Raw genomic sequence first — 24,149 nt, 5'->3', positions numbered from 1 at the left:
TCACTTCCGCATTCTTGTGTCACTCTCCAGCTTCAGACTTTGGAAAGAAGCTGATGAAGCAGATCTCTGCTTCATCAGCTTCTTCGGGGGTCCTAGGTGACATTAGGGGTCTTGGAGACCACTGATGTCTGCATAAAGAGGACCTGTCACATCTTTTGCTATCACACAGGGGTTTTTTTTTTAGCCCCCTATGTAATAGCAATAAAGTTAAGTGGGACAAAAATAGGAAACAAAATTAAAGATTAATTTTTTTTTTTTTAAAGTTACACATAAAGTCCCAACTGCGAACCATACCTAATTTATGCTCCCTCACTCCTCATTCGAGATGGGAGGAGATAGAATCCCTATGGATGGCGCCCATATACCCGTCGGCTTTTCTATTGTCTGAACTGATGTGGATGGTGGGAAAGCAGGTCCTGTCTTCTATGTACCTACAACTGACACTTTGGAATAAATCCAAATATTCTTATAATCTGTCAGCTGAAAAATCATCCTTGACCCCTTTTCTGTTGAATCCTAATCTCCAACCTAGTTTGTCACCACAGCAGATCGCTCCATGGAAGTCCAAAGATTTATTTACCTATAGAGATATTTCGGATAGAGTCACCAGAACATTACTTCCTTTTGCTGTTCTCAGGGAGAGATTTGACCTGCCTTCCACAGCTATATTCCCATACCTTCAAATTAAACATTTTGCCCAAACTATCACTAACAATCTTGTGTTTAATCCACGTACTCCCTTTGAATCGATTTGTATTACATCTCCCTCCTCTAAATGTATGATTTCAGCCCTTTATCAACTGTTGATGGTTCCCCTACCTGAGCAATTCGTTAACCACCCGTATATGATAAAATGGGAAAAAACATTAGGCGCTCCCATAACCAAAGAACAATGGGAGTTGATTTGGAAGACAGCAGCAAAATCGTCCATATGCTCAGTCTACAAAGAGAATCAGTGTAAGATACTTTTTCAATGGTACCATACCCCGGAAATTTCGTACTCTATGTTCAAAACGGGGTCGCCAATGTGCTGGAGGAGGGATGCACAGAGGGGATGCCTTTTCCACATATTCTGGACATGCCCCCCGGATACAACCATATTGGAGAATGGTACAAAACACCCTGGAAAGAGTGCTGCAGACACGTCTCCCTCTATCCCCTATTCATTACCTGCTGGGCCTTCCATTTCCGCATCTCAAGAAATCTGATAATAGATTACTATCCCACGTCCTGACAGCAGCCCGCTGTCTCATAGCTCTAAATTGGAAACGTGTATCTATTCCATCCCAGTTAGATCTATACCGTAGGATTAAGGAGGTGCGGACTATGGAACATCTCACTGCTAGGTTAAACAACACTTTATCAACATACGATAAAATATGGAAAGCTTGGAATGATATGGAGGACATCGTTCTTTAGGGAAGGGGTCTTGTGTGGATCAGCCGGGACCCTCAAATATCGACCTGCTCAAAGGGTGTCATGCTCAGTCTGGAATAGAGGTGGGATGCTTTGGTGCAAATGTCCAGTATATGAATAGATGGGAGCCCTTTGGGGAATCGATTCGGAACATGCAATAAATAAATGTACGAATTAAAATTATGTCAGTTTATTCGAGAATCATGAGCCTCCCATCGATCTGCCCTTGGACTGGAACGAGACTCACATGACATAGGTTTTGTTTCGTTTATTTTGATTATTACGTTTATTATAATTGTTTGATAGTATATATCAGGTTAGTAGTTTAAAACATGTGTACTAAAATGAAGGCAAGTCAGGAATACCAATCCAATGAGCTACATTATATTCTTACTGGCAGTCATATAGTTTTCCATCCAGCTTCACTAGAGAGCAGCTTATATGATTGTAATTCTAACATTACTTGCTTTAGTTGTTAGTAACATTATAATGTATCTTGAATTGTCTTGAGTTTTTTCTTTGTAACCTGCTTATGAACATTTATGAAAATAAAGAAAATGCTATTCATAAAAAAAAGTTACACATAAAAAAGAAATACATTTTAAAAAATATTTTTTTTTTTTTAAAGTCCCCCACCCATACATACACGCATGTAAACATGCGTCGGGTGCGCATACCTGCGAAAACGACGATTGCGCCCATTACGCCGCGCATGTTACATATCGCCGCGAACGTCACAGTGTGAGCAATAATTCTAGGGCCATCAATCACTGATAACACTAAACGGATGAGCTGTAAACGTTTTTAAATCGTCGCCTATGGTCAATTTTGGGTATGGTGGTATTTTGCGATTTTGCGAGTGCGCGCAATTTTTAAGCTTGACATGTTTGGTGTCTATTTACCCGATGTGACCCTGTCTTTTATGTTTTACCAAAAAATTGGGTAATAATAAATGTTTCCTAACATGTAAAAAAAATACTTTTTTTTTTTTTAAATGTTCAGGATATTAAATCAGGGCTACCCATAAAGCGCGGATCCACATTTTTTACTATTTAAGGGGGTGTAAACACCTGGCCTTCAAGCAGTTAAAATAGGCCCAGCCGCCCTGAACAACATATAGCAATCAATCGGCCGGCCGCACGCCCACGGGGTCCAGGGAGAGATCGTCATTCCGCCGGCCCCGCCTTGGCGTCAGGGAAGACACACAGCCTGGTCCTGAACGCTTGGCAGCTTCTGTGTTCGGGCTGCGCCCTCTCATCTCAGGGCGCATGCCGAGGCAAACCAAATGCCTTGGTTCCTTTAGCAGCGTAACGCCAGTGCGGCTGCGCCCCTCCAACTTTAGGTGCACGCCAGCACAGGCTCTTTTAGGGCGGCCAATAAGAAGAGAACTGGGATATGAAGTGATGTCATCTCCCTGCCTGCTGTAGAGAGGTAAGACAGGGCAGTCTACATGCCCAATTATTGTAATAAATAACAAATACTTGAGCTGTAGAACATAATAACAAATCATGCTAGTACATGTTCCAGGCTAAGAGAAATGAATTGCATTAAAAAAATGTTTTGTTTATTAAAGAAGTTGTTAAAATATTTATATATACCCTCTAAGTAAGGGCTTATTCACACCAGAGCAGAAGCTGCTGGTACGCACAGCAATTGCTCACTAATGTTCCCCCTTTGTTCTGTTTTTCAAACTATGATCCGGCCCCCAGCAATGTCTGAGGGACCGTGAACTTGCCCCATGTTTAAAAAGTTTGAGGACCCCTGCTTTAAAGGGTATGTGTGGTCAAAAGCTAAAAAATAAATCTGTATTCCTATATTGAATTTCCATAGAGTCCTATCCCACTCCTAACAACCATATCGATCTAGAAGAGTGTAAACTTACTTATTGAAGATGCCCATAAGATATACTTCCTCAATGCACTGACACAATTTCACTCAGTCCTGTGAATATTAGACATGTGCAGGCCCGGCGCTACCGCAAGGCAAGCAGCCGTCTGAGGGCCCAGCAGGGTGAGGGCGGAAAAAAAAGGTCATTTTGACAAGTACTTGTACTTTTCAAAATGTACCGCCATCTTGGTAAATACCAAGATCTACTCCAAAATGGCATCGCGTATGCGCAGGACGCACCATCTGCCGATATGGTTGCGGTTTTAGTTACTTCCGAATCCGAAACAACATAAAAATGTGTTTCCTTTGACGAAACAAATTAATTTTTTCGTTTTCATTTGTTTCATCTGGCAACACATTTTTGGGTTGTGCACATGTCTAGTGAATATGCATTTCATTATGTCACAACCCTCAGAAAGCCCGCCTTCTGAACTACAACTCAACATCTGAACAATGTAACATTATCATTGCTTGCTGGAAGCAATGCATTATGGGCTATGTAGTCTTAAGAAATAGAGATTGCATCACAAGCAGCAGGAAAAGAGATGCAAACTACACCTGCAATCCAGGAAGTTGATGAAAGTGATGGGTAGACGGAAGGCAGCACTCACTACATAAACATGTTATAACAGCATAGTATATGTTGGGACTTTAGAGCTCCTTTAAAGTCAGGATATCTATGTAGCAATTATTTTGCATGGAAATTCATAAATAGCATTTACTTGTATTCAATAATGTAAATCATATTTTCCAGCTCTCAGACTTCACTGGCCTGTCTGGTTTGCAAGAGTTGGTGCTCTTTTCCAGTGGAACAGAAACAACTGAAAATAACACTTTTAAAGCACTGAGTAACTTGAAAGTGTTGGAAGTGTGGAGGAATAAGCTGACAACTGTGCCAAGATCTCTTCCATCAAGTCTGGAGGTCTTAAAACTGGGAGATAATTCCATTCGCTCACTTCATCACTATGATTTTGATGGTTTAGCCAAGTTGAAGGTGCTTGAGATCCAGAACAACATGCTGGTGACATTGTCCTTCGACATGTTTTCTGCCCTGACAAATATACAGCGTCTGATTCTGGACAGTAACGGAATGCAAAGCGTATCTGGGACAGCTAAGCTGACACAACTGAAATATCTGAGCTTGGAGAACAACAAGGTGCTCTTCTTTTATGAGCATTTCTTTTCACACTTTCCAAGCTTGCAGTATCTTAAGTTAGCAGGAAACCAACTGGCTAAAATCCCAACACAACTGCCACGGTCGCTGCTTTCATTGAGGCTTGAGAGGAACCACATCAAAAATTTTCGTGTCAGAGATATAAAACAATTGGAAAATCTATCTGAGCTTAACCTTTCTGGAAACCAACTTTCTTCAGCTGAAGGTGTCCAGACTATTGTCAATCTTACATCTTTAGATCTGTCCAAGAACCTCCTCTCATCTATCCCCAATAAACTACCATTCAAATTACAGAGGCTTGACTGCAGTGATAACCAGATTTCCAGAGTGACAGCACAAGATATGAAGGGCCTGTCTAATCTTAGACATTTGTTCCTGGACAATAATGGAATGATACAGTTTGAAGACAAAACACTCCAGTGGTGTGTTCACTTGTCCAACTTGGCCATGGAGCAAAACCTTCTGACCTCCATCCCACAGGGGTAAGCAGAAGTGGAACTTGGTGAGAGGATGTATCTGCAAACTTGCTTCATTTGCCTCTATATATTAAAGGAAATATGGAAGATGCTGTTGCTACTTTTTCCAGGGCTTTGATCTTTATATTCGCTTTATACTAGGGATGTTCAAATACCAGTTCAAATATCAGTGCCGATACTTGGGAGAACTACGTCGGTTGCAACAGATGCAGCTGGGACTGTGCCCTGCTGCCCCACAACTGTCCTGAAATCATTAGTCTATATTGTTTTAGAAAAACTGTCACATGACAATAAACAAAAATGTATCATTATTGGTATCTGTGAGTACCTGGGCAAGTATCAGCACTTGTACTTGGCCTGTAAAAAATGGTATCGGTGCATCCCTAATATACAGTAGTATATATAACAAATCATACATTAAAACAGGGATACACGTAGCCCTGTAGCCAATGCTCTTTAAAAATGACAGCTGCCTCCTAACATTTTAGTTTTTCTCTAGTCTTGGAGCTGGAAAAGTATCTGTACTTGTACTAAATACAGTATTTGGCATATCTGAACATCCCTATTTTATACCTAGAGAGTCAGCGCCCTAGAAAAGTATGTACATATCAGCTGTCTTCAACCTTGGTATGGACATGCCAGTTATAGGTCAATGACCCACCAAGAAGAGAAGAATAGTGTGAGCAGGTGATCAGTAGCTGGTACATAAGCCCCCTGGGAATAAGCAGTCTCTTGGGCACAGATACCAAATCCAGGGGAATAGTGGCAAACAGTGCAGTGTTTATTGGGGATATTTACAAGAGCATTCACAGGTGCTGTACAGTGGTTCACAAGAAATCAACAAAATAAAGCCTAGCCGTATCCCGGCACTAACTTCACAAATAAAAGATATAGCTCCTAACAGGCTGAGCAGGCCTACCGCTTGTCAGCCTCCACAGAAACTGTTTGGAAGTTTTCACCAACCTTACAGCTCTCTCAGACAGGACTTGTCTGATCCCCAGGCAGAGAGCTCTGAGTACAGCTTAGAGGTGAAACTAAATTGCCAGTGGGGAGAGGAGTAAACCCTGCTCTGGAGCCCGGATCAGCAATTCCTAAATGTATAGAAGAGGAACCTGGGAGACCTATAAACTCCAAACAGGGCTTTCCCAGGCTCCCTCTGGGATGCTCTGCTACAATAGATAAAGATGAAACTGGTCAGCAATAGCAGTTACCCTATTTCGATCCTAACAGACCATTTTTAAAGTATATTAGTGGAAAAATAAAATCCTTGAATGTGGAGAAAACCCTTTAATTATGTATGAATAACTAGAAGACATAAACTGGTCACATACAGTATGTAAGACTCTTTTTAAAGTATATTAGTCAAAAAACTAACCCTGGATGTGCAGATCCAATTTGCAATGGGGAAATCCATTTAAAAGAGAAGTAAAGCCAAACCATTTGTTTTGGCTTTACTTATTTTCGGGTCATAAGAATACATTTACTAGTGTAGGTCTATGACCCAAAGTCAGTAAATAGTAGGCTTATGCCCTATATTAGCTGCAAAGCCACACCACAGCCATGTCCGCACCCTCCCCTGCCTTTCCCTCCAATGAGTACTGGAGGAACATAAAGGGGAAGGGGGAATCCCTGCAGGGAGGATGTATATTCATATAGAACAGAATGAATGGTGAAAATACAGCATTATTGCCACTAGATAGAGTTGAGGATCATAGGAAATAAAAACATGTTAGTAAGGAGATACAATATTACAATTCAAGACACCACTAGAGGGACTTAGTATATAAATGTAACGGCTGATACTACGGGGACAATAGTTACATTTGTTTTCTCATTCTCTCCAGCATTCTCTTTAATTGTATCTTGTTACTAACAATATTATATTTATTTCCTATGATCTTCTGCTCCATCTAGTGACCATAATGTAGTATTTTCCCTTTTCACTCTGTTCTATATGAATATACCTATTAAAGAACATTCGACCAGAAGAGAGTTACACTAAGAACACTAGTTTGCCACATTTTCACAACAGCTGGTTAACGTGCCTAAAAAGAATGTACCTGCAGTTTGACTGAATGAATAAGCTGTGTGCATGTTTGATAAATAGACCCCTTAAGATTACGATTCTGCTACAAAGCATTGTAAAGTTATTTATAAATGAACCAACATTTATTTTCTTCAAATAAGGACGTTAAAAAAATAACAAAAAAAGATTTAAATATTGATGATTAAAAAATAGAAATAAAAAAATTAGCGAAAAACTATTAGCAAAAGGAAGGGATAGAAGGAGTTTATTATGGCAGATTAGGGTTAAAAGAGAACTAAAGCTAAACCTTTTTTTGGCTTTACTCCTCTTTTGGGTCAAAGGAGTAGATTTACTAATGTACTCTTGTGACCCAAAGTCAGCAACTAGTGGGCTACTGCCTGCTATTTGCTGACAGCGCAGAGCCCGGCTGCAGCCCGGAATCTGGATCTACCCAGCTTCCTGACTGACAGTTGGCTCAGCCTCTCTAGAGGCTGTGCACATCCCCTCCCCTGTCTGTCCCTCCAATGAGCACTGGAGGAACAGAGAGGGGAAGGGGGAATCCCTGCAGGGAGCTGGCCGCAGGTAGAAGACAGTGAGCTGATCGATCAGTGGTTTGTGATCACTCAACTCTTGATCTATAGAGTCAGCTTGTGACACCTGCAGTGTCTCAGGCCAGCTCTACGTATTGGGAAGAGTACATTTTACTCTCCCAATAATTCTCCTTTAACAAATGGTTAATACATGGTTAAATACATAATTTTATTTTGAAAAAGTGTTTTGTTTTTTTTTACTTGTAAGGTTGCTGTAACTGACATCATATGCAGATCAGAGGTCACCGTGCCCATGAATGAAACAATAATAGTAAATAGATGACTTGTTACATTATATTTCTCATGAAAGCTTCTATACAATACTTGAAACCTGTAATTTTAGAAAGAACGACTGTAGCCTATGCTGTAATGCAGAGGAAGTCCCGGCTGTCATTTTGACAGCTGAGATTTACTGGCAATAGTGGCTGGTGAAAGGAACAATTCGTTGAGGCTTTTTTGAAGCTTGTACCTTATGCCCAAAGTCATAACAATTGAAGACTATGAAGACTAATTCATTATTTATTTGTTCTTATCTTTTTAGACTTCCGATGACTCTTACACGGTTAGACCTCAAAGGCAACAAAATTGATCACATTGGTATTCATGATGTAAATAATTTGAAACAGCTTCAAGTTCTCAACCTTCGAAATAACAAATTCACATCCCTAGATCACCAGGTTTTGGAGTGCTTGCCACGTTTACAACACCTCTATTTAGATGGCAACCCCTGGAACTGTACCTGCAAACTCCTGAAGGTCAGAAGACTATTAGTTGATAAAGGAACTGATATAAAGGAAGGACATTGTGTTGAACCAAGTTACTGCCGTGGTGAAAAATGGATGTCCTCTGAAACCATGTTACGGCTCTGTGAGAGCAGCTACACCTTCAACAAAGCAAGAGAACATGTGAAAAAACTCAAACTGAATGAACTGCTTGACATAGATACTGATGAAGACTATGATTATGACTTGATACATTGATGGGTTTTCTACACTTGTGATGGCCCATCAGTTCTTTGAAGGCCCACCTTACTTATTATTACAATTTTGTAATTGTTTAAGTTTTTTTTTTTCTTCTATGTATGTAATGAGGCAAAGCAATCAATAGGAGCATGCTTATGTTTGTCTGTAAAACATATGTTAATTAATGGAATACAAATATACTAATGAAATCTGGCAACATGGCCATCAGTAAAACAAATCAGTGTAAAATACAGTCAAATACTTTGTTTGGGTTGGTTTAGTTGTGGATAGAGTGGAAAGAAGTTAAACATAGGGGTGTATTTATAAGCATTCATCCTGCAACTACAGGGTGCATACATGCAAGTGCATGTACATTTGATCTGGGCAAATAGAGGCAATTATCACTTTACAAGCATTTTTTCAGGTATGTAATATTAGGTAAATACCGTATTAGGCCACTAGATAGAGCTGAGGAGCATAGGAAACAAATACTTATTTCCTTTGGTTCTGCAATCCACTTGCAAAGTAATTCCAATGTGGTGTATCAGAGCTCTCAGAAATGTGAATCTCTCAGTATTCTTAGTAGTTTTGATGTAACACTAGAAGTGCAGTGGCCACATGCAGACCATTTTGTTGTCAGTGGAGAGGGTGTCAACGATCTTATGGTACCCAATCCAAAGGTCTGAGGGGTGGTTCGACAGGTGTGCTGGAGTATTTTATTATGCTATATCAGACACACCCTTAAAGGAGAACTATGAGGTGAGTGAAAATCACTCATCCTCATAGTTTGAGCCGACGTGTTACAATGAAACTGTCACACGTCGGCTCAATAGATCGGGAAGTGAGCGAACACATACCGTCGCCCGCTCACCTCTCGATCCTGTCCCTGCAGAGTGACAGTCACGACTCCCTGCAGGGATTCCCCCCCCCTGTCCCGGCTGCGGCGTCTCAGTATACCACGAGCTGTAGCTCGCGGTATACTGAGCTTTGGGTCACGGGAGGACGCTAGTTTTCGTCCTCCCGTGACCCTCAGGAGAACTGTGGGTGGGGGAAAACACTTACCCCATAGTTCTCCTTTAATACCAATTATTTTATATGCTCCAGTATTTTCATGTGACAAGTTTACAAGTTTTTACAATCTGTCAACCAACATAGTATTGTTGAGAATAAAATTAAAATTTATTAGAAACCGAGTACGATATGGATTTGATGTATTTATAGAAAAGAGGGCAACTAGTGGCTAACAATCCTTAAATAATGACCGTGTTTTTCGCTCCATAAGACACACCCCCCCCCAAACAGCGGGGGGAAATGTGTGTGCGTCTTATGGAGCGAATCCCTCATTTTTTGTACATTTAGCCCTGCCAAAGCAGAGCTAAACGTACAATGGAAGCCGCTGCTTGTTTAATACAAGTGATCTCACCATAGAGCCCCTAGAGCAGACGAAGAACATCCGTTCTTCGTCTGCTCTGTGTGATCACTCAGACCGTGGCACTGTAATCACAGCGCCAACTGTCTCAGCAGTCACTTACTGCAGCTTCTGCCACAGAAACTGTGACAGAAACTGCCTGCGTCCTATGTACCGGTGCGCCTTATGGAGCGCAAAATACCGTATTTACTTAATTCCCTTTATTTTATTTTTTTGATGGATTTTATGTATATCGCACCCAGGAGTGTTTTATTAGCCTGCTGGACCTTGTAACATTGGTGTCTTATACATTTGTGTAACTGTTTGTTATGAAGGTAACTCCACTACAGCAGGAATTGCAGAATGTGAATAGAGTTTGCTCTGGTATTAAAAAAAACACACACACTCAGCATGTGTATATGCTCAAACCATCCTGTGGACTTTTATATGACCTGGCTATTTACAACAGGCCTGCATTATGAGCCTTTTCAGAATTCTGCTTATAGAAGTTTACCACATCTCTGCTTTGCCTTTAGCTTGGACTGTTTCGGTGGGTACTTTGTGATACCTTTGCTTTTTGTTAAATGTGTCTTGAAGTGTATTTCCACTTTTGCAGACAGATTGGGGTAATACCTACTTTATACGTGTTACATGTTCCCTTTCACATTGCATAACTTAAAAAGAAGAAAAAATAATTCTGCTTACATTTAAAAAAATCCTACCTGACAGCACCCCCATGGGGGCTGTGGGCAGAGCTTCCCCTTAAATGAGGCAGCCTCAGGCAGCATCTCTTTAGGTCACATAGGGAAGAGACAGACAGAGCAGCATGCCCGTTCTGCTGCACAATGTTTGCAGTGTGCTCGCCGCCCACTTTCTGGCCAGTTCGTCCCAGGTTGCTAAGGGCTGGGCAGGAATACCGTATGTGTAAGGGTCATACACATCTCCCCGCCCAACTCTTAGCAACCTGAAATGCTCTGGCTGGTGTCCCGACCAGCTCCTGGCAACCAGTGAAGTCACTGGTTGCCAGGAGCTGAGCAGGTCGCTCTGAGGCGTGTTCAATTGTTCAGCCAGTGCGAGTGCTGAGTTAGCAAACCGCCGCTAAACACTGTGCTGCTAGTCAGCGCTCAGCACTGCTAACTTAGCACTTGGAGTGGAACTGGATGTGGATGCAGAATGCTGAGTGTGATGGAAAGGTGGGGACAAAGTACCAGCAGGCAGCCATTTTAACTGTGGGCACACCTGACAGTGCTGTAGAAAGGTGCCTGGACCCTGATGGAGGAAATCACAATTCAGTGTGGGAACCTACTATTTATAGTTTTTGTGGACAAGCACACCAAATATTCCTTGGAAAATTGTATTTATTAGTCAAAAATATTATCCTCCGCCATTTTGCTTAGCATTGTGCAGCTGAAGCGTTCAGTGAAGCTGCTGCAGCAAACTGAAGTGCTGCAGAACAGCTACTCAGCGCTCGGCTAAGGAACTGAACATGCCTCTGGCCGTCATTCCTTCCAGCTCCTGGCAACCAGTGAGGTAACTGGTTGCCAGGAGCTGGAAGGGACGCCACCCAGAGCGCCCCCCCCGGGTAAACATGCAGCACTCACCCCACACACCCCATCCCCTGCCCCTCCCGCCTCAGGCTGCAAAAAGGCGAGGGACACCCCTGGCTGTGGGAATGTTATGTTTACTCCAATTAATCCTTTCATTATCTGTTGAGAACTAGATGTGCTGGACTGTCTGCCAAACAAAGGGTTAAAGATTTAGAAGCAATGTATGTTAATGAGAGAAAGCGTTGTCTGTCCCTCAACTTTTGCTTTCAGAGTCCTTCCTTTATCAGGACTTAAAACTAAAATTTTGACGACTTATAGAACTCAAAAGACTGAATCAAAGGAATCTGTTATATGGTGTGGTATGAATTCTCCTTCTGGACTGCAATTACATGAAGTGATCAGCAACAGTTGGCCAGCTGCAGTCACCATTCGGATAATCAGGCAGCAACACACCCCCCGCTGTCAGAATACAAAAGCACTGTGGGGTGATTCCTCCGTGCACTCTGCTGAATGAGAAAAAAAGACAAACGTTTGGCCAGCTTTAGTGTAAGGACTATCATTTTCGTGCCCCTAGATCCGAGACGTGCGGTCAGGGGAGGCAGGTGAGGCAGAGCCTCAACTAGTATTATGGAGTAAAAAGCTGTCAGCATTAAGTCTGAAGCTGGCAGCTTTTTCTCCATTCAGATCGGCTTCTATCGGGTTACACAGCAGGGAAAGACTCCCCGCTATGTAACCTGTCATGGACGGAGTGCTGACTGTTAATTACAGGCAGTGCTGCATCCAGCTTTTGACAGTTAGTTAGGTTACACAGCAGCGGGTTTCCCACTGCTTGTGTAACCTATCTTGGTGAGGCAAGAGCTGTCACAGCCTCTACTCTGTGTTAGAGGCGTGAGCTCTGTGGATGGCTTGGACCAATGGCAAAGCGCCATTGGTCCAAGCTGTCCAATAAAAAAAAAAAACACAAGCAGAGAGTACATCGTTCTCAATGCCTCACCAGTGACGAGCAAGTGAGGGACAGGGAAGCTCCTCCCTGTCTCCTCCCCACACAGCTTGGTTACCGAGCTGGGGACGGGATCAGGGCTTCGGCAGGCTGGGGGATGCCTCACCCAACACAGAAGGCATGTCACTGCCTTAGATATGTTTTTCGTTTTGACCAGCCCATGGGGCTTTATGAAAAAAAAATGACTGGTGTATGGCCACCTTCAATGTGCATGCATGCTGTGTGTTTGCACAGTGGCACTTAATCCACAGGAGTGTGCATTCTAAGGGTGACAACATTTCAACAGGAGTGTGCATTCTAAGGACAACAATCCACAGGAGTGTGCATTCTAAGGGTGACAACATTTCCTCTGTGATCGTTGTCACCCTGCGGCCAGACATCTCTTACTGTCCGGATCAACTGGTCAAAAATAAAGAAGGAAAAGCCTACAAATATAAAAGCATTCCATAATAATTTTCATTTTTTGGTATGCATACACTTCACTTGGCAGGTAGGGTAAAATTCCAGATTTTGGCCACTCTCCCTTACTGCCTGTAGTCACCAGCAGGTGTCAGTGTGGTTCACTTGTACTCGGCACACTCAGACTTCCCGACTCGTTTGCTCTTTACGCGGTTCCCATTTCCGACTCCAACCTGCGTAGGCCACGTCACTCGGCTTCTTTCCTGCGGAAGTGACGACACTATATAGGCCGGCCAATCCCAGCACTCGGGTTGCTAGCAGCTCAAGTTGTATGGCTGTAGGATGGTAGCGGAGTGGAGGTGCCGGTGTCAGTGAGCGGCAGACATGTCCGTGCTGTACGCGCTGGCCTGGCGCCTCGTACACGTGTTGGTCGGGGCCCAGCGGGCGCTGCTTGCTTGGCTCCGGCTCTGGCAATGGAGGGTGTGGAGGGCAGCGGGCGCTTTCCTTTTACCGCCTGATATTGGCTTTCAGCGGAAGGCTCCGCACGGAGACTGGAATCTACGGCGGGGGGACTGGTGCCAATGCCGAGAGGCCAGCGCTGACAGCTCCTCTCTGAGACAGCGCTGTGAATGCACCTACCTGCAACGAGACCTCATCCGACACAGGAAGGACCGAGCCAAGCTCAACAAGCTGCCCGTCCACCTGGCACTGCTCATCGGAGAGGAACAACACAGCTACACGGATGTGGCCAGCCTGGTGGTTTGGTGTATGGCACTGGGCATCTCCTATGTCAGTGTCTATGATCAGCAAGGTACACCCTCACACTAGGAAGGCTGGGGGCAATGGGTCACCCTGTATGATCGTGATCAATAAGTACTGACATTCCCTGTATCAGTGTCTATCTTCAGCAAGGTACACCCTCACCCTAGGGCATATGGGAGCAATGGGTCACCCTCTATGGATGTGATCAATAAGTAGTGACTATGTCAGTGTCTATCATCAGCAAGGTACACCCTCACACTAGGGCGTATGGGGGGAAATGGTTCACCCTTTATGGATGTGATCAGTAAGTATTGGCATTCCCTATATCAGTGTCTATGATCAGCTAGGTACACCCTCACACTATGGAGGATGAGAGCAATGGTTCACCCTCTATGGATGTGGTCATTGAATGTTGGCATTGTCTGTGCCAGTGTGTATGATCAGCAAGTTTGGCTGTGATCAGCAAGGTAACCTGTTGTCCTGGGTATGTCCTGTATGGATGTGATCATTCAATGTTGGTACCAGATATCTCCTGTGTCAGTGTCTTTGGCCAGGAAGGTGCCCCTGATTAGACAAAATTGAAGTATGGTGCTAGCTTTTATGTGTGATCATTGAGTGTTGGGGTTTCCTATGTCAGTATCTATGATAAGCAAGGTACCCTGACCCGAGGTAAGATGGGAGGATAGTGTCACCCTGCAATTGAATGTTGGCACACTGGGCATCCCTTATAGCAGTGTTTATTACCAGCAAGACACACAGCCTTTGAGCCTAAGCAGGGAGGATGGTGTCAGGCTGTATGGCTGTGATCATATTGTTGGTATTTACTGTGTCAGTGGCAAGGTATCCCCCTAGGTAGGAAGGATAGTTAGTGTCAGACTGAAAAGATGCGATCATTGAGGGCCTGTTCACACCTATGTGTTTTTGTTTCCCCACCTATTTCATTTTCCATTTAAATCAATTAAAATGCATGCATTTGCACTTTAGCTATAACTTCCTGTTTCATCCATTTTGTGTTAAAATTTAACATGCAACTTAATGCATATCTATGCATGTACACAAGAATATTTTTCTGTAATTGCTCCAATAATGATTGTCATGCAGAATGATGAAATGAGTAAGATACAGACAGGTTGTTAGTCATTCTGCTATGTTCTCTCCACATTGTTTCCTGTTCTTATGTGTATGTTTAGAAGGTTAACACATATAGAGCATATGATAGTGTAGTAGAAATAACAAGAGTGTGCAGGAATTTATACCAGCTGGATGTCTAATTTCACCAGTATAGTCCTCTGCCATGTAAGCCAAGTGTTAGAAATCATACAGTTAAAGTGAATTTGTGCTTTCCTCCTGCACAGGGCGAGCAACAGGTTTGGTTTATATGTCAGCCACAAGGACAGTGTACTTATTCCTTTCATTCCCTTGTTGCTTCATTCAGGTGATGGGGAAGCCCTATGTAAGGCTGGCCATACACTGTTCTATGTTTGAATTTTTTTCATTCAACCTGCGCGCCGAACGAAAACAATTGAGTAGATTCCTCCATCAATGCTATATGAGCGTTGATCGGGGAATCCCCGCTGTTTTATATTCTGACCGCGGCTGCCTGCTATTGCCAGATTATCTACACAGAGCTGGCAAGTTACTTGAAGATTTTCCAACCAGATCCTTCGATAAGCCGATCGAGAACCGTCTGAAATTTGTATAATGTACGGCCAGCTTTAGCTCAGAATCCCGTGCACCTGGGCTGTCATGGGGGCGGAAACGGTGAGTTAAAGGAGAACTATGAGGCGAGTGTAGTTAGAGCCAACTTGTGACATTGAAACTGTCACGCCTCGGCTCTATTGATTGGGAAGTGAGCGAAAACATACCGCCGATCAGCTCTCTTCCCGATCATCTCCCTGCAGAGAGGGGTGGCTGTCAGTCACCGCTCCCCGCAGGGATTCCGATCCTCCAGCTCTGACCTGGGGGAGGGGGCGGACATAGCTGGCCTTGCCCCTAGATAGGCAGAGCCCGCTGTCAATCAGCCAGGTAGTTGGATCTCAACAGTATTGTCGGGATCCGTCCCAGCTGAGGCGCTCTCAGCATATAGTGGACAATAACCTACTATATGCTGAGTTTTGGGTCATGGAAGGACACAGTATATGTCCTCCCGTGACCCTGAAAACTATGAGGAAAAAAAACATTGCCCATAGTTCTCCTTTAATCTCATGCCCCTCCATACCGGGACGTACTCCTCTTTAGGGTTGCTAAATGCATGGCCGCTGGCGTATGCTGGGAGGGACAATGCTGATGCTGGCACATCACACTTTCTTTTTCTTTTTTTTTTTAAACTTAATTGAAATGTTGCAAGTAAAATTTAATTTAGTTCTATCAGTCACAGCATGTTGCAATTCAGTTGTGCTGTGTTGTACCACACTATGCTGAAAAAAAGATACTGCATACCATAGTTTTTCAGAGCACATCTTCACACAGTGCTGTGTACTGGTTGATTGTATGCAAGGCAATGTTCGTTGTCTTTGTGTTGGGACTGAGCTGGAAAAGGCTGCTCAGTATGGCTCCAACACATCTAGTGTGAACCAGCCTTTATTTCCAGCTGCTGAGGGGAGCTAAGGAAAGGGAAGTAGGTGCAGCTGGAGTACATGGTATTAAAGTTAACCTGTTCCTTTGTCATGCATGGGCAAGGCACATATTTGCTTTAAACCTGCCACAAACCTAAGCATATTGTGAAAGAAAGAATACGTTGCGGATTCTGTTGCCAACGGCAACTTGCCAAGGAGAGCATTGTTAAAACTGCCATCGCTGTCTGAATCATATTGCTGTTCTGTTTTTACTGCTTTACAGTTGATTAAGATTGTGCAACTTTTTGAAGAGAAAGAAAATGACATCCATTAGAGAAGGTGGCAGTTTAATTTTGGTGATTCTGCTGCCAGAGAGGTGGCGGTTGCCAGCTACTCACCTGGCAGTGTGACACGGCTTTTAAAGTATCATACTGGAAACATACACAGGGTGCCATTGCTAACATCTTCTTTTAAAAGTGCTAGCTGTCATGATGACCCAAAGACTTCAATACTTTAATTCAGTGACCCAGAACTAGTAGCAGTTGAGTTCTAACTTTACTCTGACTTCACTTTGTGTTTGTTTCAAGTCAGTGATGGAAAAGTACAGAGACAGCTAGCCAGTTGAAATTTTCTAATCAATGATGGCCCCACAAATTTATATATAAACAGCCATACCGCAGAATGGAATGCCAGTTTCTCACAATGAGCTCTGGCAGAAAAAAAAAAAAAATATTAGGGAGGGAGGGGGTGAGTGGGGTGTCATAAATGTTGGACCTGGGAGTAAAGAATGTATCCTGATAACTAGAACACAGAACAAATAAACATAGGATGACCAATAAATCCTAAACAAATCAGGGATATACAACATACATGAATATTATTATGTTCTGTATATTCATAAAAAGTTCTGGTATAAATGTTAACATTTTGGGAGATCGTGCCATCTACATTGAATATTTGGCTCGTTTATTAAAGCATTGGAGAGAGCTTGCCTGCATTGCTCATTTTAGGATGATTGAGCTGTTGGTTTTTCATTGTCTAGATTATTTCAGCGCAGGCTAGTCTGAGCAGACTCTCACAATTCTGGAATCTAGGGGCCTAAAAACCTTAGGGCCCGTTCACACCAGGGCATTGCAGCGTATTTTCATTTTGAATGGGCTCCCAACACACCTAATCATGGCAAAAACCCTGCCTAACCTTTTTCCACAATCCCAACACTCAGCAAAACAGTATGCTGTCCTAGTGCGTTGGTATGACTGCAAAAGAATGGCACCCTTGTGCACCGACTCATGTGATGTGTAATGGATTGAAGGTCCTGCTGTCACATTATCTGGCAGCAGTGAACAAAGTTTCTTCAGTTTGACTTTTCTCTTTGCTGGTTTCAGGCAGCTTTTACTGTGTTTTCCCTTCTATTTGATGGCAAACATAACATGTGGTCATGTAAATACAGCTCCAGGATAATGACTTGTGTTTTTTTTTTTTTCCTCTCCTTCAAGGGTTCTTCAAAGAAAATACTTCTAGACTTATGGATGAATTGTTAAAACAACAGAAAGAACTGTTGGGTGATGAATGTTCAAAGTATCCACTAGAATATGCAAATGGCAGCACTGACACAAATGAGAAAGGTACGTGTGATTGGCAGATAAAACACTGCTTTATTCATTTTCAATGTATGTCACATACACACCCCAGCCTTGCACACTCTGTTTCCCTCTGCAAGAACAGATTCCACTAGGAGATTTGGTCCTAATTGATACTAACCAGGCGGATTGCCATTCATTTCAGTGTCTTTTAATGAAAACCGTTTTTCATTGCCATGCAAAGCAACCAGTGTGCAGAAAAGGTTATTTACCTCACCTGAAAATGGAAGTGGTTTTGTAAACTATCCTGTGTATTAAACGGATCATATTCCCCATTGTTGTACTATAAATGTCACACTAAGCAAAAGGGAGGCTGTGAATGACCGCACACAGGAGGGAAATACATTATGTATTTTTTTATTTCTCTGGGGAGTCCTTTGAGATCTTTCATTTATGTTCTAACTTTAACTTGGAGACGGAGGCATCTGAAAGAATGACTTCAATTTCCACTGTATTGCCAAGTATGCAAGACCCTTCTGGCAGCACTCCACACTCTTAATTTGCACTGACAGTAGTTTTGCAGTGTGAGCTTCCTGTATGAGAAATCAATTTGCTTATCTGATGAGTTTAAATGCCAACTCCTGCCCCTAATACCCCTCCCCATGTATATTTTTTTTAGCCTTTCTATATGTCTTCAGGCTGGTCACATGACATGCAGGTTCCTCTGCCTAAACTCCGGCAATAGGGCCCTGCAAATTGTTTATTAATAGACCCCTATGAGTGCAGAGCACAGTGGAGACGCCCTACACTTACAGGATGTCATCAGTGTTCTGGGATTAAATGATAAAATCTGTTTGTTGGGCTTTAAAGACTAGCTATGCCCAGAACAGATATTTTCATTGTGAGTTGGCAACATTGATCACCTTTAAAGTTTCCAATAGCAATAATTTCTAGCTACATATTTTGTCTCCATACTTCCAATAAATTTGTAATGAAGGTGTCTGTGACGGACCCCCGTACTCAGGATGAGTATGTCCGCCGCTGTCTTCTTCCTTGCTGAGGAGATCTTGGAACCTGAAGATCTGTAGCTCCCAGTTTCCCCAGTCACTAGCCAAGGCTCAGTGTAGGGTAAACAAACTCTGCTTTATTGAGCAACTGCACAAACTTTTATACAGAAAGTGATCAGATCAGAATATAATCCCATCACATCCCCCGTCCCCTCCCTGGACATTCTGTCTTCATAACACCACAGGTGTCCACCTGCTAACGAACTCCAGACAGCCATAACAGAAGCCTGGCCAGAATGTCATTGTTCTGAGCTCCCTCAGAGAACAATAGGAGATAACGAGGGATGGTGCTGATAGTCTTTCCATAACCAGGTCACACAGCATAACGCACTCAAACATAACTCAACACCAATACACATTTAACTTAACCAATACACATAAACTGATCACCATGTCGTCATAGTGTCACTTTCTCACAGCCAGAACTCACAATTATTTTATGTTTTTATGTATCTTATTGAGAATTCATCAGGGGCTTTGTGATGGCTACATCAGTCTGGCAAATCAATGTCATCCAGAGATATAGGAAGGCAGCATGTGATGCAGCTGGCCAGCAAACATGCAGATTTCAAATACCCGTTTTGTATAGGGTTGGCATTTAAAGGATATACTTTCCTTAGGTGGACATATACGTGCATCCATACTGATAGAACTGTTCTAATGCACCTAAGGAGTGCTTTCCAGTTTATTAAACACAACAAAGAAAATATCAATTTGGTTATATTTGGTAGTGTAAGTGAAAACATTGTTCATAGATCAAAACAATCTTTCAATGCATTTTTGGGAGATATAAGCTTTGGATCAAAATGATTGTTGTAGTGAACCATTTTATTTTATGGCCAACATATGTAAAAACATCATTTAGTATTTAGTAACAATGTGTTTTTTTTTTTGTTTTTTTTTTTATACAGTGATTCGTCATTTGCCCGTCTTAAAGGTGCTATCTCCAGAAGATGGGAAGACAAACATTGTTAAAGCTGCACAGAATTTTTGTCAACTTGTAGCAGAGAAAGACAAGAGACCATCAGATTTGGATGTAGAATCTTTTGATCTTCTATTAAGAAGTAATTAGTCTTCTTTACCGTTTTGTTCTTCTAATGTGATGAAATTCATTTCCGATTGCTGTTTTAATAGAAATGTTCAGTTTTAATGTAAGGCAGGCATAATGTAATTTTTAATGTGTGAACTGTTGAAGAAGGCGGGGCAGCGGAGCCCGGGAAACCCAGAGCACAGGTACTTTATCGGCTTATAGAAGCAATCTGGAGGCTGCTGAGCCGCCAGAATCACTTCTATCGTAAAGCCGGCAGCCAGCTTTACAAAGCTAAACAGCTAAGTCTGTTTACAGGGCCGTTCTGCCACCGGCGTACTATATATGGCTGTTGTCGCAAATGGGTTAACCATTCTAATTTTTACTGAGCAGCTGTTTAGGCCTCCTCTTATGTAAGGTCCTTCAGGTGGCTCTTTGAGCTGCAGTCCCCAGTTCTTTTTTTATTTGGCCTGTTAGGGTTTTGCTGCTGTTGTCCAACCCTCACTTGCATTGCTTTTGGACATCCTGACAGTCTTTGAAGTCTTCTTGAAGTTCAGTGAAGGACACTGGTTCCACCCCTTTGTGCCTATGATTGCTCTTGGTACTGCTTTGCCACAGAACTGAGGCATGCTTGGGAGTATGGGGGTTATACTGGGCTGGCCATAGTTTGTTTTTCTTCAGTTCAATTCTCCTAAAGGAGGCACTATAACCTGACAGTCTCTGAATTCCTGTGTCCCTCAATGAACTTCAAGAAACTGATTTTACAGTGAATACATAAATCGTGTTTTTAACTGGAGTTGGAATTTAATGCACACTGTGCTTGGTGAAGTACAGGTTCGCATTGTGTTGACCTTTCCTGTATCTTTCTAAACATAAAAAAAAATGTTTTCCAATGGGTCAACAGACTTGTAGCCTTAAATCTAAGTTGGAGGGGAAATATATTTCTACAGTTGTAACATGACATTTATATCATGTTTTCCTTTTTTGTAGGTACACACAATTTCCCAGACCCTGAGCTAATATTGAAATTTGGCCATATAAACAGCACACTAGGTTTTCTACCATGGCACATACGACTTTCAGAAATCATGTAAGTATGTAACGCTATATAAGTACTATATAATGCAGAGTTAAGCATGTACTGCAAAACTATGACCTATTCATTTGAATGTAGTACCCATCAAAAGATGTTAGAAACAGTAATGAAATGCCTATATTAAAAGTAGTGGAGAATGGGTTTAAAAATGTTAGTCAAGACTTCGGGCATTTGTGGACGTGCTTTTGTTCACGCCAGAACTGCTTCCCCCCCCCTCATACAAATTGATGCGAATCAAGCAAGATCAAAAGTTCAGCTGCAGGACAGATGCAATAAATTTAGAATTATCTCAGCAGCATCTTAAACTGATGTCATAAGCACATTGCATTTGCCCATTGAAGCCTGTCGACACGGGCCCTTATTGGCAATGGCTACATGGCACTAAGGACTTGCCTGGCAGCGGTATTGTATCTTTATTATATATAGCTAATTTGAATGTAGCCTCTGTGTCTCCCATTCATTTAAAGGCCAATTGAATTTTTTTTTTTATTGTAATGCAGTCAAGCTGCATGTACATTAATAAATGTGCCTTTTTTTTTTCTCTACTTTTTGTTTAAAATCTGTGCTGGCAGATCATAGGAGAGACCCACACTCAGGAAGCAGCCCAGCTCTTCCTGAACACTTCTTTTCACCTGCATTTCTTAGGTCGGGTTCACACCTAGACGGCATCATTTTTACGCTCGTGTTCAGCGTGCAGTAATTTGCATGTTTATGCGCATTTTGCAACTTTTGACGTACGTTTGTACGCTCAGGTGTCAACCGGGGCCAAAAAAAAAATCATGGGATTTCTTGTGTTGGGCATTTTAGGTATGAATGAACGGGCCGGTGTGCGCACGCGCACACTGCCCGTTTGCAGTCAGCGTCAGCCCGCCCCTCATTACAGTCACCGCAAGCCCGCCCCTCAGCGGGCGTGGCTTGCGATGATCGAGAGTGCGATCTGCCCGTCCAAGATGGGCAGATCGTACGTTTTTTTAATCCCTTTACAACCATCGCAAGACTAAGGTCTTGCGATGATTGTACAGTGTATGGCCACCTTAAGAGAGTGAGTGAGTTGTTGATTAGAGCAGTGATCAGTAGGGTGTGTGGGGCTGCTCGAGAGCTGGGTGTGTGAGAGCCACAGTCTGACATTTCTATGTCCAGGCAAAACAGGGTTTTTGTATTTTTTGTTTTAATTCTTGCTGCAGCACTTGGCTGATTTAACAAAAATTGTAAAATGAAAGCCTTAGTTATTACTATATATGCAGCCTGACTTTATAGATTTTTAGATTGTAAGCTCTCGCAGGCAGGGCCCTCCTAACCATCCTGTTATGAATTGTGTTGTAGCTGTAGTGTCTTTCTTATATTGTAAAGCTCTGTGCAAACTGATGGCGCTATATCAATCCTGTATAATACTTTGAATAAGGAGGGTTTACCTGGGCTTGAGTAGTAGTGCAACTGGAGACTAGCATGTCCAGTTTTACTTGTATATCTGTAAAAAATAAGTCAAGGCAACCTTAAAACATCATTGTATGTGGCAGATAACAGATGTCTCACCCCAACACCTATCACCTTTAACACCTCCCTCTGGGCAGGTTGATAACACCTCCTAGCTCCAATAATGCAATCAACACCTGGTTGCAACTAATATATTATGTGGATTGGAGCAACATTCACCATATTCATTTCCAGAGAATTTCCGTACAAGTCATTCTGAATTGAGAAAGCTGGTTGGATGACCAGTGAAACGTCTTTAAGAAAAAAATACAGCAAGTCCAGTTGCCTTGACTTATTTTTTACAGATATACTATGACCTGGATGAATGAGAATCTTCACAGACAGTTTAACTTGTAATTTGGCAATAGCCTGCTCTGTTACTATAGTTATATAGTGGATTGGTTAGCATTAAAAAGTATGTATTTTTGTAGTGTAGGCGCATATATAAATTGTTCAGTTTAATTCAGTTATATATTTTATTAAATATTTCTTATACATATTTTTATTTACTGCTTCAATCTGCCTTTGTGCTTTTATAACCTACAGATGAGCATTAATTTCTTTCTTATGGTAAACACATGTATGGGCAGTTGAATGCTGAAGAGGGCTATGATGTGCTTGAAGCATTTATAATATGTATATATTTCCATTAAAGAGGTTGCACAGAGGTATGATATGTCTTTTTGTTTTTCTTTTTTTTTTCCCCCCTTAGCTCTATACCATCGCATGTGAATATCCAATACGAGGACTTTTTCTTCGCTGTCTGCTGCTATGCAGGCTGTGAGCAGCGATTTGGGAAATGACCTCACTTTCTGTCGAGCCAATTCTGGCTCCCTTTAAAAGGGACTCGGTACGTCTGTTTACGAACAAGCAGTCTGACTTCAGACGTTAATGGTTCTTGGCCCAGAACTGGTCTTATTTGTCATACATCTGTTATTTAAAGTGTGGAAATGATGCACAGACTGAGATCTGTCTGCAGCCAAATCGGGGACATTTAAAACAGAAATATGACCAAGTCATGCCCCCTATTTACATGTGGACAGTGCTTTCATGTATATCAAGAGCCTATTTGTGGAGTCCAGCTTATTTATGGTAAGGGAATCTATAGCAGAACCCTGTGATTACTGGGTACATTACAAGAACATCCATGACCATGGCTACCTATGAAGTAAGTGTTTTCAGGCAGCGTTCCGTCCAGCTGTTTCCTTATGGTATGGTCAGAGAGCGGAATATGGGTGTGTTACTTCTCAATCTACTCCACAGATATTTAAATTGTAACTATTGAAAAAACAAGTGGATGTGTGCTTCACAGAACCAAAAATAGCTTTTGTTGTACATGGACATTTAAATATCCCTCTATTGGCATGAAGTATTTTTGCTGTGAAAGAGTAACCAAATATGTATTGAAATTCCGGTTCTTGGTCTGGGATCCAATGAGTAAGTGGCAGGAAAGTCATGAGAACTGTTTGGCTATTTGAATCGGTTGCACTGAATTTACATGCCAACCAACTTTGTAAGGTTTTCTTTTTTTAAGTTATAATTTATAATAAAAATTTTACCATTTTGGTTTTCGAGAGCAAGCATCTTGATGTGTATGGGGCATTTTCTATAGTTTGACCCGTGTATTTGCAGAATACACTACATAAGTGATTAGATCTCTTGTTTAAAATCCAACTCCAGTCAAACCTTTTTTTTTTTTTTTTT

At 42.1% G+C, this 24,149-nt stretch overlaps 2 protein-coding genes across 2 annotated transcripts in view; both read left to right on the top strand.

The window, feature by feature from the left end:
* The window catches only part of LOC108792674 (nephrocan-like), a 22,478-nt gene extending 13,929 nt beyond the window's left edge, over nt 1–8,549 (top strand). The window contains exons 3-4 of the mRNA XM_018563506.1: nt 4,058–4,959; nt 8,111–8,549. Of these exons, the coding sequence (XP_018419008.1) occupies nt 4,058–4,959; nt 8,111–8,549 (1,341 nt within the window). The remainder of the gene's footprint in view (nt 1–4,057; nt 4,960–8,110) is intronic.
* A 4,570-nt stretch (nt 8,550–13,119) lies between these two features.
* NUS1 (NUS1 dehydrodolichyl diphosphate synthase subunit) lies at nt 13,120–23,990 on the top strand. Its single transcript, XM_018563698.1, has 5 exons — nt 13,120–13,696; nt 17,699–17,827; nt 19,761–19,913; nt 20,867–20,966; nt 23,158–23,990. Exons 1-5 carry the CDS (start codon nt 13,270–13,272, stop codon nt 23,246–23,248), a joined length of 900 nt encoding a protein of 299 aa, XP_018419200.1. The 5' UTR covers nt 13,120–13,269; the 3' UTR covers nt 23,249–23,990.
* Nucleotides 23,991–24,149: the final 159 nt, after the last annotated feature.

The sequence above is a fragment of the Nanorana parkeri genome, unplaced genomic scaffold, assembly GCF_000935625.1.
Source record: "Nanorana parkeri isolate BGI_ZX_2015 unplaced genomic scaffold, ASM93562v1 scaffold22, whole genome shotgun sequence".
NCBI lineage: Eukaryota > Metazoa > Chordata > Amphibia > Anura > Dicroglossidae > Nanorana > Nanorana parkeri.
Note: the sequence above shows the minus strand (reverse complement) of the source record. Positions and strands in the feature narration are given on the sequence as shown.

Bases quoted from the DNA above. Each gene is read 5' to 3' on its own strand.
- NUS1 (XM_018563698.1), top strand. From the start codon at position 13,270: ATGTCCGTGCTGTACGCGCTGGCCTGGCGCCTCGTACACGTGTTGGTC. The intron at 17,828-19,760 runs GTACGTGTGATT...TTTTTTATACAG, and splicing joins CACTGACACAAATGAGAAAG to TGATTCGTCATTTGCCCGTC. The intron at 19,914-20,866 runs GTAATTAGTCTT...CCTTTTTTGTAG, and splicing joins TTTTGATCTTCTATTAAGAA to GTACACACAATTTCCCAGAC.